This window comes from Armigeres subalbatus, chromosome 2 (genome assembly GCF_024139115.2).
Source record: "Armigeres subalbatus isolate Guangzhou_Male chromosome 2, GZ_Asu_2, whole genome shotgun sequence".
Taxonomy (NCBI): domain Eukaryota; kingdom Metazoa; phylum Arthropoda; class Insecta; order Diptera; family Culicidae; genus Armigeres; species Armigeres subalbatus.
In genome coordinates this window covers 420,500,928-420,517,492 of record NC_085140.1, presented here as the reverse complement: position 1 = coordinate 420,517,492, position 16,565 = coordinate 420,500,928, and the positions used below count along the sequence as shown (strand labels likewise).

At 36.6% G+C, this 16,565-nt stretch overlaps 1 protein-coding gene across 1 annotated transcript in view; it reads right to left on the bottom strand.

Annotated features, from left to right (window-relative positions):
• Positions 1–2,515: 2,515 nt before the first annotated feature.
• Positions 2,516–16,565, bottom strand: part of LOC134217739 (putative odorant-binding protein A10) — a 120,402-nt gene continuing 106,352 nt past the window's right edge. Inside the window, exon 2 of the mRNA XM_062696551.1 lies at positions 2,516–3,297. Within this exon, the coding sequence (XP_062552535.1) occupies positions 3,155–3,297 (143 nt within the window). The 3' untranslated portion in view covers positions 2,516–3,154. The remainder of the gene's footprint in view (positions 3,298–16,565) is intronic.

Below are 16,565 nucleotides of genomic sequence, written 5' to 3'. Positions count from 1 at the left end.
GATCTGAGTCTATCGGTATACTATGGGTCTCCGGGCTTTGTATAAAAAGTTTGTTTTTGTAGCCTACATATAGCCTTTCGGTACACTTAGTGTACGGGAAAAATAAATTAGCTCATAGGAAAGTAGACTTACACTATGTTATTATGGAAAAATAATGTATGAAAAATGCAAATCATTATGTAAATAATATTTGTACCTACAGAAGGAGAGAATTAGTGTTTTGTGACTATTTGTGACAGGTGGGAAGTAAGAGGGTTGAAAATTACGAAAAACGTTGGATGCAGTTTTTAATCAAATGTTGAAGTTATACAAAAGGCAGAAGAAGACCTTCATGATAATGTCAATATTAGTCGACCAGAAGAGAATTATTCACGAAATGTTTTTTATTTTAATACATACCACGGAAATCAAACCCACACTTCACAGCACGCAAATGTGATTTGACGATAGCGATGAGATCTCTCGCACTCACCAAGCAATTGAAAATTGTCCACTGTGTGTGTTATTATCAAAATATTAAAATAGTAGACCAAAAACCTACATCATAAAAATGGTTTTCTTCTAGATAATGATTTTATTTTCTGTATTTGGAAAATAAAGGAATAATATTTATTTACCGAGGTGAGCCAGCCTAGGACTGAAAGCCTCGCAAATAAAGATAATAATAATAATGGATAATATTTGCTATTTAACGGCCAATAAACATTCGCTATATTTTTTTGCATTTTTTACTCCTAAAGAATTCGGATTTTCGTAAACCATGTGACATATTGTATTAAAGGTTGACCCTAGGATGCCAAAAAACTTTGCAGAAGAAGGAGCCTTACTGGAACAACGACCAAACTTGTTTATTCTTACTACTGCCACTGCCAAACTACGTGTAGCAATAATTCAACTGAGTATTATTTCAAAACTTTTAATCTTTTAGGGCTGAGAAACAGTTTGTAGATGTTCGGATTAATTTTTAAAGGAAAATTCCGGACAGAGAAATGGTTTTGCCGTCTAACAACCACAGGTCGCCAGATAGTGCTGGCAGAAACATCGGTTTCTTGCGTATGATTTCAACAATCAATTATCGAAGCGTTGTAATATTTCCAGCAATGCTTATTATTCAGCAAACTCATTCGGCATCTTTCAAACTATATGCTAACGTATTGAGTCAGATGATTGAATTAACGATAAAATAAAGCCGCTAGGAGCAAAAACGCAAAAAAAAAAGTTATGTTTATTTCCATATAAATTTTAAACGCGATGCGAAAAGTGGGGAAGCAATCAATCGAGCTGTGTATTTATGTTTGTGTCAATGCGTATATGTGTATGTTCGGAAATTAGTAAAAACCTTCAATGTTCACAGTGAAAAAATGACTTTTCATTTTTAAAATCCTGTATCTCATGTTCGGAACATACACCCAACCGGCGGTTGTTATATTTTCCAACAATTATGCATAATAATCTACCAAAACCTGTATAAGAATTGGGCATATGCGAAATTGCTAGATTCTTATACAAATATTGTATAAGAATCTAACAATGTTGCAAGCTTTTCTTACATTTTTTGAATAAAAATCTAATAATTTCGTATATGCCCAGTTTTTATACATGTTTTGTTAGATTCTTATACAGAATTGTTAGAAAATCTAACAATCGCCGGTTGGGTGAATCCCTCAGGGTTTTAAGCGTTCCTTATGTAAAAATGGCTAAAGAACATGTTGGTAAATATACTCATTGGGTAAAACATGCATTTTTCTAATCTAATCTCATCTCATACTTGCGCAGCCATTACTTGAAAGCATCCTGGAAAATGACGGTTTCATTGGGTAAAACATGCATTAAATTAAATGAAATTCATTCTAGGTTTTCTGAATGTCGCTTCAATCTGTCAAAAGAGTGTACTCCGTACTTTGTTAAAAATTGTGAAAAATAAAAGATCAGAGTTTTTGCTAACTGTGTAGGACAACTCTGGTGCTAGATTGACTCTCTCCGTTTCAGTTCCTTGTCCATTTCGACCTTTTGATCTTATTGATCTTTAGTTTCTTTCGACCTTTTGTCCCGTTCGGCATTCTGTCCGTTTCGACCTTTCGTCACGTTAGACGTTTTGTCCTTTCGACCTTTTGTCCCATTCGACGTTTTGTCCTTTCGACCATTTGTCCCTCCGACATTTTGTCTTTCGACTTGTTGTCTTTCGACCTTTTGTCCTTTCAACCTTTTGTCTTTCGACCTTTTGTCCCTAACCCATCGTGGGGAGGTCCAATCACTACGAAATTTTGGATTTTGGTGTATAATTTCATTCAATTCTAAGAAAATCAGTTGCACATTTGCATTTTTTCTCGGTTACTTCATATGGAATAACGCTGGTATAATGTTGTTTCATGGAGCTATTCAATGCCGTATGGAAATTCAATAGAAATAAATAATGCGATTTGGTATTGAATGTAGAGAATTCAGTTCAGGTGCCCTATCGTGCCCTTTTCTACCTTATTTGAAGGCTTTTTTCTTTCCAACAACAAAACCTACCTTTTTCGCACTGTACCAATTTTATTGTATTTCGTTCTCCACCTTGCAGCAAAACTTTCATTTGCACTTCTTTACACTAAAAGTTTACAAATCCACATACATTACTATTCTGTAATAAATACTTCAATAGCCTAACAATTGTGAATCAGATTTCTCTGGTTTTAAATCTAATGTATGATATTTTTGATTTCATTGATTTTAAATTAGATATGCAATGGCACAAATAAGATTAACTTATCATGATATGGATTATTCGTGAAATGTGAAATCATGTCATGCCTCTTAACTTTGTCTAGTTTGTATTTCTTTGGGAATATGATGGTACGTATCACAATTAATGTCTTCCATTTTCAATCCTACATACTTTAATAAAATGTCGCTGCACAAAATGATCCTCCCCATCCTCTACACTTTCGCACCGGAAAACCAACAAACCGTCCTGTAATCAAACTTTGAATCCGCCCAGGAAACAAATCTAACCCCTTTGCATCCCAATAAAAATCCAATCTAAACTTTGTGTCTAGCAAGGATCGCACGGCTGGCTGTGTATCTCTGCTACGGTTGACGCTGATGCTGCGATGATTCTGCTGAAAGTTACGTTTTCGGCTTGCGCCAAGCTTTCGATTTCCCTTCGCCACTTTTAGACGGCACCGTATTTACGTATCAACATGGCCCACACTTCCGGGTAGCGCGTCTGCAGGAAGTTGGTAAGCTTCTGGGCGTTCTGGGCCTGCTGCGGCGAACAGTTGCGACAGTTCCGTTGTATCACTTCGGGCAGGGCCGCTGCAATGGGGGAAAAAAGAGAAGAAACGGAAAACAGAATTGAAACAAATTGCAATCCAACGGAGATTGAGGTTATGTCTTTTGTTCATAGCCGTCTGGCTGATTCAGATATTCCGTCACCGGTGGGCGAAAGAAAATCTGCTTCAAGTATTGTGCGTTCCGAAGAACAAATATTATTCTTCTCCGAATTAATCAGTTCGGTGTCAGGATGGTGTAAACGCCTTTTATCGGATATCTATCAAATTAAAATTAAATTCCATTAAAATATCGCGTAACAAATTAATACAAATTGTGCAAGCTTAAAAAAGTGTGCAACGAAAAGTAGAATTTATCCAGCAATAAATAAAATCGTGTTTATTAAGGTGCTGAGTTTATTATTAATTAATTTTATATGACAATATAACGATGTGGACATATGCCCCAACAAATCTTTTCGTTTGAAATACTGCTCCTAATTGCTAGCAGTCCAGCAACGCAGACCGAAGCGAAGGAATGCAACAATGATGTTGCGGACTAAACTATAAAGCTTAATTGAGCCCCGAGGGAGAGTTGAAACCCTCCAAGGGAAAAGAAACGAAGATTTCCCTCGTCCAAGCGAGCCATGTTTTTCCCATTCGCCAGCAACAATTTCCAATTTGGAGCCATGGGATCAACGGAAGATAAATTGCTTCGCAGTGGATCCACGCTTTGGTATTTAGGAAGACAGCTTTGGTTTATTTTTCATTCGCAAAACCGTTCGGGGAACTTGCGTGACCGTAAGCAAATCGAAACTCATGAATGCAAAGCACTTTAAACTGTAATCTCCGAGCATCGATGCCGGGAATCATCAGAAACTTGCTCCCTCCTGAAACTTTTCCATCTTGTTGCGAAAAACTTTTCCAATGTAGCTACGTGATATCTAATTCCGTAAACTTCCGAACCACATGCCCCGGGCGTCATCGCCACGCTCCGAAAACAGCTAACGAGTGTAAGTAAGCCACAGCACCGTCTGACATCTCCAATCGTTCGTTGTTGTCGAAGTTCTATGCACTGGGTACAATACAACGGCAATTTTGTAGGGAAGAATGTCCCAAAATATTTACCGAGATTCCTCTGATGTTTGAAAAGATGACTATCGGATTAGGAGTTGAACCACTTTAATATTATTTTGTTTTCTGTTTTCTAATGATTCCTGAATATTTCATGGCGGATTATGGTTTTAGTAGGTTTTAAGAAAACAAAGATGATGAATCAAAATATATTAATTCTAATGAAAATAATTTATTTTTAATAAAAAAAGAATCATCGTTAGATTCTCAATATTTTTGTTTAATCACTACATAATATGAGTTTGGTGCATCATGTCCAGCGTTTCTCAGCTAAAAGCTGCATTATATCCTCCCTGTTACCGAACTTGATAAAACCTCACGTCCTTAGTTGTTCAGCTGCACGTGGCTCCTGCGAGAAGAATAGAGTGTTAATTAAAATGTTAATTTTCAAACCATCAGTTGAAGCGAGTGCCGTCTTGGTTAGACGCGCTGCTTGCGAATATGCAGCAGCTCTCTAGCAGATTGCCAAGCAGAGAAAAAGTTTCAGTGGAGAAAATAAATGTACAATTCATTTGCATGACACGTACTTGATTAGCGAAATGTGCTGCAATTTGTTATACTTCGGTTCGCTTAGAATAACAAGGAAGTTTGATTATTCTGTACTATTTTTGGCCCCATTAGCACAATGATAGCTATTTTGATGGTTGCAACCATAACTTGACTAATACGTCATATAGTATTCCAGTTTAGGAGCCCTATTAAATCTTGAGACCCACATAGCGTTTTTCAACATTGCGTGCACGTGGCGTTAGGTGTATCAGATAAAAGCGGTAACGCAGCGTCGCCGCTTTGATGCACATGGCGTTGAAAAACGCTACGTGGGAAACGACCCAAAAAATCCTCCCGATTTTTCCACCATCTAAATCTGTCCACGTAGACCAATTTTGAAACCGACGAATCTATAAATTGTAGTTGTTGTATCAGAGAACAATGTGACGCCTTACAAAATCGGTAAGCAAAAATTGAAAAAATCAAATGACTATGAATCTATTTTTCAATGATATGGAAAAGCCAATATCATCTTCCAAACTTAGACGTGAATGTTCATGATAGAATTAGAGGTGAAAGTACAGATTAGAATGCGGCTTGCATGAAACATTTTATATAGAAGAGGAGCTTGGTAGAAGAAAGGTCGTGCGGTTTATATCGGCACCAAAAATTGTAATTTTGCTTCTAATTTGTATATATAAAAATGAAATGGACTGTGTTCGGATCCGCATAGCTCGAGAACAGCAAGATTGATTTTCTTAATTCCTTCAACAGATATGTTCGTTATGATATACGAATGCAAAAATGGTGACTTGGCTTAGAAATCCGCAGTTAATAACTGTGGAAGTGCTAAATGAATACTAAGCAGCGAGACGACAATGTCCCAGTGAGGAATGTAATGTCAATAAGAAGAAGTTAGAAGAAGCTTCCGACTGGTTGCAGCGAAAAAATCGGTCAAAAGGTGTAAAATTATCCTCACTAAATTTCTTTTCTAATGGAATATTCATTATGGGATTTTTAGCTTTGAATATGGAAAACGAAATCAATGGTGACGGATTTTTGATTTGTTATTAGTCAAGTGTGATCCGGATCAGTTTTTAAATTCGTGGTAAGGTGATTGATCCCCCAGAAGTGAGTTGTTTTTCCATACTGAAAAGTTCTATGTTCCTGATGGTGATGATGGTCCAGGACTCTCAACAAACCTTTCTGCCGTTTACATTCTACGTTTCTACTGATGTTTGAGCTTGATACAATATGTCTTTATTAACGAGATTTTAAGCCCCTGGGCTGGTTATTGTCGATTAACAAAACTTGGTATGTTACGGAGTAAGATCTTCCACATTGTACTCTAGTTCTTACTATACTTGTAATACCAGGAGGACCTTCCGGTGTAATTCTTCGAGAAGCTTCCGAAGACGTTCTTGAAGAAACTGTCTAGCGAATTCCTGGAGGAATTTGTATGAAACTTTTATAGGAATTCCTGGAGAAGCTTAACAACTAATTCCTGGTGGAGTTTCCGGAGGAATTACTGAAGGAACTTCCGGACGAATTCCTAGAGGAATTTCCGGAGGAATTGCTGGAAGCCCGTCCGGAGGAATTCCTGGAGGACCTTCCGGAGGATCTCCTGGAGGAACTTCCGGAGGAGTTCCTGGAGGAACTTAAGATGAATTTTTGGAGAATTTTTGGAGGAATTCCTCGATAAACTTCCGAAGAAATTCTTGAAGAAACTTTCTTAGGAATTCTTGGACAAATTTGTATGGAGCTTTTATAGGAATTACTAGAGAGGCTTACCAACTAGTTCCTGGTTTAGTTTCAGGAGGAATTCCTGAAGGAACTTCCGAAAAAAATTCCTGGAGGAACGAACATCCGAAGTAATTTCTAAAGGAATTTCCGGAGGAATTTCTGGAGTAACTTCCGGAAGAATTCATGGAGCAACTTACGAAGGAATTCTTGGAGGACTTTTCGAAGGAATTCCTGGAAGACTTTCTGCAGGACTTGCTGGAGAAACTTCCCGAGGAAGTTCCAGAGAACTCCTGAATGAACTACCGGAAGAATGCCTGAAGGAACATCCGAAAGAATTACTGGGGGAATGTCCAGAAGAAATTCTTGATCAACCTCCCGACGTTTGAAATCAGTTCACGCCGACCTACGAAAGATTTAGCTCGAAAAATGTATTGGAAGGTAACCACTTCCTTCGGTGGGGTTTAATCCCACGAAGCTACTAGACAGGTGCTTTCCCAACTAACTAAACTACATAACTGAATACTCATCCTACTCGGGTTGCATTGCACAAAAACAATGCGTATGAAAGAGTTGGTAAAAAATCGATTGTGAGAGTTCAGCTATATGCCTCGTGTTGGAAATTTGATCTCATCGGTAGCCTTCTAAGCTGCGAAGGACGACAGAGGTCCTTCGTAGCTTAGAAGAGTAAGCACCCGTCTAGCGTACTGGTTTCATGGGATCAAATCCCACCGAAGGAAGGGGTTACCCTCAAATACATTTTTCGAGCTAAATCTTTCACATGTTGTGCAATGAGAGACCACAGACAAACAGACATAACACTCGTTAAATTTCCATCGTTTCCTGATTTACTAGTCAATTCAAATAATCATTAGTTGGCCAATCGGTCACTCGTGGCGCGCGCATCGGTTTTGCTCGAGTTTGACGTTTGCTCACTACCGCCATCTGGTTCGTGATTTGCCCAACTAATCGAAATCAACAGATGTCGATAGTGTTCGAACGACGATTAATTTGATGAGTAAATGTTCAATGTGTTATGTCTGTTTGTCTGTGGAGAGACTGTTTACTTCGATGAAATTTACTTCCAGTGTGCAGCAGCCGTAAAAAGTGTAGACAACAATCTTCCGTGCACCATATTTACGGTACTCGTCACAGATTGGCGATACCGGCATTTCTATATGTGTTGTCAAACCTGCTACTCTATGTTTCGAAATTTTCACAATTTTCACCATGAGCTCATGGAAGAATGGTAGTTGGAAATCGATAAAATGTATGAAAAAATCAGGTATTTTGCAAATTTATGAAAAATGATGGTGGTTTCCTGGAGGAACTTCCCGAGGAATTTCTGGAGGAACTTCCAGAGGAATTCCTAGAGAAACTTCCGGAGAAATTTCTGGAGGAACTTATCTTATTTGACTTATCTGTCTTATTTGTCTTATTTGTCTTATTTGTCTTATTTGTCTTATTTGTCTCATTTGTTTTGCTTGTCTTATTTGTCTTATTTGTCTTATTTGTCTTATTTGTCTTATTTGTCTTATTTGTCTTATTTCCCTTTTTTTGTCCAATTTGTCTAATTTGACTTATTAGTCTAATTTGTCTTGTTTGCCTTGTTTGTCTTATTTGTCTTATTTGTCTTATTTGTCTTATTTGTCTTATTTGTCTTATTTGTCTTATTTGTCTTATTTGTCTTATTTGTCTTATTTGTCTTATTTGTCTTATTTGTCTTATTTGTCTTATTTGTCTTATTTGTCTTATTTGTCTTATTTGTCTTATTGTCTTATTTGTCTTATTTGTCTTATTTGTCTTATTTGTCTTATTTGTCTTATTTGTCTTATTTGTCTTATTTGTCTTATTTGTCTTATTTGTCTTTATTTGTCTTATTTGTCTTATTTGTCTTATTTGTCTTATTTGTCTTATTTGTCTTGTTGTCTTATTTGTCTTATTTGTCTTATTTGTCTTTATTTGTCTTATTTGTCTTATTTGTCTTATTTGTTCTGTCTTATTTGTCTTATTTGTCTTATTTGTCTTATTTGTCTTATTTGTCTTATTTGTCTTATTATTTGTCTTATTTGTCTTATTTGTCTTATTTGTCTTATTTGTCTTATTTGTCTTATTTGTCTTATTTGTCTTATTTGTCTTATTTGTCTTATTTGTCTTATTTGTCTTATTTGTCTTATTTGTCTTGTTGTCTTATTTGTCTTATTTGTCTTATTTGTCTTATTTGTCTTATTTGTCTTATTTGTCTTGTTGTCTTATTTGTCTTATTTGTCTTATTTGTCTTATTTGTCTTATTTGTCTTATTTGTCTTTATTTGACTTATTTGTCTTATTTGTCTTATTTGTCTTATTTGTCTTATTTGTCTTATGTGTCTTATGTGTCTTATGTGTCTTATTTGTCTTATTTGACTTGTTTGTCTTATTTGTCTCATGTGTCTTATTTGTCTTATTTGTCTTATTTGTCTTATTTTGTCTTTATTTGTCTTATCTGTCCTATTTGTCTTATTTGTCTTATTTGTCTTATTTGTCTTATTTGTCTTATTTGTCTTATTTGTCTTATTTGTCTCATTTGTCTTATTTGTCTTATTTGTCTTATTTGTATTATTTGTCTTATTTGTCTTGTTAGTCTTATTTGTCTTATTTGTCTTATTTGTCTTATTTGTCTTATTTGTCTTATTTGTCTTATTTGTCTTATTTGTCTTATTTGTCTTATTTGTCTTATTTGTCTTATTTGTCTTATTTGTCTTATTTGTCTTCTTATTTGCCTTATTTGTCTTATTTGTCTTATTTGTCTTATTTGTCTTATTTGTCTTATTTGTCTTATTTGTCTTATTTGTCTTATTTGTCTTATTTGTCTTATTTGTCTTATTTGTCTTATTTGTCTTTATTTGTCTTATTTGTCTTATTTGTCTTATTTGTCTTATTTGTCTTTATTTGTCTTATTTGTCTTATTTGTCTTATTTGTCTTATTTGTCTTATTTGTCTTATTTGTCTTATTTGTCTTATTTGTCTTATTTGTCTTATTTGTCTTATTTGTCTTATTTGTCTTATTTGTCTTATTTGTCTTATTTGTCTTATTTGTCTTATTTGTCTGATTTGTCTTATTAGTCTTATTTGTCTTATTTGTCTTGTTTGTCTTATTTGTCTTGTTTGTCTTATTTGTCTTATCTGTCTTATTTGTCTCATTTGTCTTTTTTGTCTTATTTGTCTTATTTACACCAGCATCACAGTTATTACCCAAATCCTTTTCAAAGCTTATGTGGAATCCTTGTACAGAAATTTTTTAACGATAAATTCTACTAAATTAATGATTTCGTGTGTGTTACTTCTACGTGAAGTTAAACGATTTACAATGATATGGAAATGCTAATATCATCTTCCAAACTTGGACGTACATGTTCATGATAGCATTAGAGGCGAAAGTATAGAATTGATAGTTCCGTTAGGATACGGCAGGCATGAAGAATGTTTTTATAGAAGTCGATTTGAAAGCGAGCGGAGGGCAATATTTGTGATGGCACATATCGCACGACCTTCCTTCTGCCAAGCTCCCGTATGAAGGGGGAGGGAAGAATATCAGTGTGGAATCTGATATATCTCCTCTGGAGAGGAGACATCTCACTTCGTACTCTTTACTTCTTACTTATCAGTGTAAAAATTGAGTGATACGAAGTGAGAAGTGAGACGTCTAACTACCCACTTCTCATTTCTCACTGTGAGCAGTGAGTTGTGCGAAGTTAGTAGTGAGACGTGAAAAGTGAGTATTGAGACGAACTACTTACTTTTCATAGTGAGAAGTGTGATGTCTCACTTTTTGCACCTCATTTCTCCCTTTTCAAATGACCTATTTGGCCCAATGATTTATTCGGCCAAATTTCCTGTCCGGCCAAATGTCCTATTCGGCCCAATGCCCTATTCGGCCAAATGTACTATTCCGCCAAATGTCCTTTCCTGCTAAACTTCCTATTCGGCCAAATGGCCGTGTTGGGAATAGTCACGTTTAAATACTTTTTTGAAGCAGTTTCCATTTCGATCAGCTTAAAAGATTCTAAGTTAAATCTCCGTGAGTCGATGTTCTATGACTTGATATCGACTCGTAGAAGCAAATTATTTCACGTTAAAAAATATTTTCTGCGTTACTACGATGGTCCCTTCAAACAGCATCAAACAAACAGTCGATGGTCCCTTCAATATCGACTCATGGAGGTTTTAGTGTATTATAGTCTAGCGGACCTTTTTGTCCCAACATTCGAGTCACTTTATATTTCTTCGACTCGTTCAGTGTTGCCAGTTTGACCAACAATAAGCTGAACTTTCTCAACACCCCCGAACGTGACACTAGTAACCAGCCAAGCAGTATTTTTTCTCATTTTTTCCATGGAATGACTCTTACCACAGCCACCAAATATTCTGAAGTTGATGTTTCCGTATTCGTTGTGGTGATATGACGACAGAATTTGAACTCAATACCAGTATTGATCCCTCTCACTAATACCTCCTGGATCGAAAATTACAAACAAACAGTTGACTCTGCATTGCCATATGATCCATTCGCATTCATTTGCCATGATCAGTGCTGCAAAGTGTCACCGTACAAGTCACGCAAAGCGTGACAATAACAAAATCCAGGTCATGTGTCAAGCACTCAATTGTGATGCTCAATATGGATCTCACATGCTTGGTGTAACGATCACCATGAAAGTGACATTTTAGCAACTAGCGCTTGGTCACTCACCATGTCTTCACTTCTTCTGCCGGTGATCACCAGCATGAATGATAGGAAAACTTTCCTGATGTTGTGGTTGTCATATCCATGTCATCTTTACTATCGTGATGATCACTTCACCTATGCGGTGTTTGGTTTGAAATCAACGCTCGACAGATGTGGAATAATCCTCTTAGCGGAATTAATGGATTTTTGCTGTGATAAAAATGCATGAAGCCAACATAGAATTTTTGGGAACATTTAAGTGTTCTTATTGTTTATATTGACTTTTGTGCAATATTTTAAGAGGTGCTATTAAAAGAAAAGTACATACATAGTTTTTCCAAATTTGATCCAGACTATCTTTTGAAAAAGGCCAAATTTTTTTATTGATTTTTCAAATGGATACAATTAAAAAACGACGCATCCTACAAAAAAATGTTGTATGCGTGACTATCGCAAAATCAGTCAAAGTTTCTAATAAAGATATCGGAAACAATTCAAATTGAGCTACACTGAAAAAATCAGTTTCAACAGTTTCAAAATTAAAACTCGATTTGCGAAAAACGCTTTTTGATTTGTATGAAATTGTGTCTCAAGATAGGTGATTATGTTCCTACCAACCGTCCATACATCGCAAGCTTGACTTTCAAGGAAAAAGTTTTTCTAACAAAAATTTTTCTTGTCGGAATTGATTTTTTTCTCAGTGTCAAGGAGTGCCAGTGGATTTAACATAGACATACATATATTTAAATATTCCTGTACAGTCAAGCAGAGTACAATATTTAGGTCGTAACTAATCGCAACGGATAAAAATACACTGAAAATAATTTCGACGAGAAAAAGTTTTTGTTAGAAAACTTTTTTCCTTCAAAGTGCCCAGCTTGCGATGTATGGACGGTTGGTAGGAACAAAATCACCTATCTTGAGACACAATTTCGTACAAATCAAAAAAGCGTTTTTCGCAAATCGAGTTTTAATTTTGAAACTGTTGAAACTGATTTTTTCAGTGTAGGGCTCAATTTGGATTGTTTCCGGTATCTTGAGTAGAAAGTTTGACTGATTTTGCGATAGTCACCCATATAACATTTTTTGTAGGATGCGTCGTTTTTGATTGTATCCATTTGAAAAAATCAATAAAAAATTTGGCCTTTTTCGAAAGATCGTCTGGATCAAATTGGTACAAACTTAGTTAGAGCCATTCACAAATACGGCCCATACAAATTTCAGAACCCTCCCATACAAAATACGTTACGAGAGGGTGGGTGGGGGCACCAGCCCCCAGGTCCATTTTAGCGTTATGTAATTTGTGAATGCGCCCTTTAATTTAACTATTGATTTATCCAATTTATCAATTAAAAACGACGTCAGTCCAATCAAACGACAACAAAATCAATCAATAACGGTGCTCACCTGCACTTTTGACAGCTGACCGACCTGATGCTCTTTATGGCTCTCAGCTTGTGGTTGTCAATCTGGGTGTCACGCTTACCGAAGGTACTCACGTGTCAGCTTCTACATGTCACGATGCGCTTGCAGTGATTGTCAGTAAAGAACATCGTTTAAAAGCGTGGTGGTTTTTGTTTTCATATCTGATCATCTGGTGATGGTCACGACATTTTGCAAGACTGGGATGCACAAAAGTAGAGACATTTGTTTTTCCGTTTGTACAGATATAAAATCAATACGAGCGTTTTGTGGGAAGATGCTACATTATTTGCGAACAGCATCCCAGTCGACACAAGATCGTATATGGTGTTATATAAGATGCTAAAGTGGAGGCGATATATCGCCTCCCTTTTAGCATCTTTTTTTGCATCATATACGATTTTGTGTTGACTGTGATGTTGTTGTGATGATTCATCCGAATGGTAAATAATCTAGTTGCGAAAAGTTTGTAAACAGATGCAGCATAGGCAGCCGAAATACTTCCGATTTCCGTTTCTTTATTATGAACACCGCACTTTTCTAACACGTATAGTTACCTGTCATAAGACGAGTTTGTACAATCCCATTGAATTCCACCACTTAATTGTATCTTGACAGATACGTATTTCGACCTCAACAGTGAGGCCGTCTTCAGTGTCTCGTACTTGACTCGACTCGAGACACTGAAGGCGGCCTTACTGTTGAGGTCGAAATACGTATCTGTCAAGATACAATTAAGTGGTGGAATTCAATGGGATTGTATAAACTCGTCTTATGACAGGTGAAAACATTCCACTAAAAAGCTCAAAATAATTTTCTTACGTATAGTTAGAATTTTTGAAGTTTGTTGGAAATAGTCACGTTTAAATACTTTCTGAAAGCAGATTCCATTTCGATTTTTCCCAACATACGAGTCACTTTATATTTCTTCGACTTGTTCAGTGTTGCCAGCTTCAGCAACAATAAGCTGAACTTTCTCAACAGGCCGGATGACCTGTTCGCCCAAATGACTTTCGGTCAGATGGGTTTCGGCCAAATAACCCTTCCCCTCCACAATAATGCGTTCAAATTTTCTCCATATGGCTGTCTTTCGATTCGTTCGTCTGAGCTAATTGTTCTGCACGACAGTCGCTGTATATTCAGCCTCATATGATTCTCTCACGCCATCCAAGAACTGGTGATGTTGACAGCCTTGCGTAAATCTTACATAACACTAAATAGTGGTCAAAGTCTATATTTAGGCCTCGAAAGGTCCTCTCATTTGAGAGATCATCCAGCAGAACTTGTCATAAGACGAGTTGGCACTATCCCATTCATTTATACCAATTGTTTGTAACGTAACAGATGCATATTTCGACCTTAACATTAATGGCGTTTTCAGTCTCTCGTACCTAACTCAACTTCGACTAAAGTCGAGCTGAGTACGAGGCAATGAAGACGGTCTCACTGTTGAGGTTAAACATTCAAGTGGTGGAATTAAATGGGATAGTGCTTACTCATTGTATAACAAATGATATCTTTCATATTTGTTTCATTGTCATCCGAAATAAATCCATACTATAATACATTCGTTAGATTCAATTTTTCAGTTATCACTGTTACGTAATAATCATGATTTGGTACGTACATGTAATCGAAACTCAAATATGTTTATTATTACCACAGTCTAGGAAGAACAAGGATGTCATCTTACGGTCTAATATTAAGAGTACTGCCAGATAGAAACTGATCAAGAATCATACATGAAATTTTCGCATGAAGCAATATTCATTCATTCATAATCAATCATACTGCACCTAGGTTCATTATCGCATTTCAAAGATTTATTCAATTTGCAAAAGTTTGTACCAAATGCAATTGCATCTAATCCCCAACTACAACATTTACGTATATTTAAAGCCGGACACATCGTCGTTACCACATTCTAAGTGGAAGCACACCATTTCCTTGCATCACTGCCAAGGGTCGACACTTCCACTCAATCACAAAGTGTTTATTAATGGCTCTGTTAATAGGTATATCACAAAACTGGCAGAACATCGTATGCTAATGGAGCTAAAGTGGCATCTTCAAATTGGCTCTTTACTTCCTCCGACATGCCCCGGGTAGGATCAGGGCCAGAAGATGCATTACAGAGCTGCATTGCACTGGAACCAGCGAAACAGTTGGCTGCCTTCTCCTCTTCGCAATAATGGTCCTTCCCAGTACGAAGCTTATTCTATAAAGCTTGGTGCTGCTGTTTTTGTAACCTGTCACACATGCTCTCGCCACTACACTGCTGTCGGCTTTCTGGGTGTGCTGGATCCTGAATTTAAGTGAAAGGATCCTTTCACCAATCACATCCAGGACGGGCGTGATGGTTAGAGAATGGCTTACGACAATGCTATTATTCAGCCTGTGTGAGGTTCATTAAGCGTGAAAGTCAAGAATAATGAATCCTGGATAAAGACTCATTGATATTTTCTGTGCTATTGGTATTTTTATTCAAATTGTTCAGGCCTTTTTGGTTCAGTGACCTGGAAGAAGTCGGTTTCCTATAGGATATAGGATATCTGTATACAGATGCAAAAATATGCAACCACAACGACCCGGCGAGAAAACTCAAATCGACCACACACGTGCCATCGGATTGTAAAGAGTTGGAAAGTTTAGTCACGTTCCATGCCCAAACTAGTTCTGATAATTCAGTTTCACCAACAAATGGTGACAATTTATGACTTTAACATTCGCTTCCACCCAGTTAGCATGCCCGTTTTGGTATGAAAAATGGAACGAAAACATTATGCCGTCACAAACACCTGTGTCGGCGGCCGTGATCTGGTGCTGTTCCAATGTTGGATGCCAAGTTAAGAAGACATCATACTGAACGAAGTAGGAAAGAAAGCGGCAATATTCCGCATCGTTATCCTGGGACAAATTGAATTGGAAAATAATGGTATGCGGTAGGTACGAAAATTTAGGTATCGCAAGGAAACGAAGTGGGAAATTTGTTGAATTTTAAATCAAGATAAAACTGAAATGATGTTATGTTTGAGGCAAGTTTTATATTATGGAATCTAATCAAATGCTTTCATAAATTGACTATAGGTGAAATTGATCGGAAAAATACTATAAGCGGTTAAACCGAAATAATATCTTTGGTTAATCCGTTGATTGAAGCAACTTGAAACCGGAATTATGTTACCTCGAATATTTTTGTTCGTAACGTACTTTTTTCTGTTTTCACAACTATAACTTGCGATGTATATCAAACTGTTGAAATGCGGTGAACTCTATAAAAATCAACAAAAAATAGCAGAAATGGGAAACTCGCATAACCTCCTTTGCTAACCCAAATCACCTAATATTCGCGACCCGGAGCCACCCATTTACAGTCATTTATCTTGCAGAATTGCTTCCACATCCTGTCTAGCAATGGAGGCAGAAACAGGCACATTGGAGCTCCACAAATAGTTAGAAATGACAGAATAACAAAGTGATAAAGGCAAAAGGATTATGCGAGGTACGGAAGCTGCATTTAATAAAACAAGCGTATATTAGGAACGATAAACTGGAAGTTCCGAACTTTAGGTAATGTGACCAGCAAGCGTCCTGCGAAACGCGGGACGCCTATCTGGATGGCATTACTGGCTTGAAAATGGATTCTTCAAAAGTGCATTTTTCATAAATTTTAGCCCAAAAAAAATTTTGAAAAATATTTGTATGGCTGTGTGAATTGTGATAAATTTGTAATAATTTTGGTCTGGTCACATTATTTTAAGGAGGAAGTAAGATTGGCAACCAACAATGTGTTTCAAGTATGTGCACTAGTCTAGCCCAGAT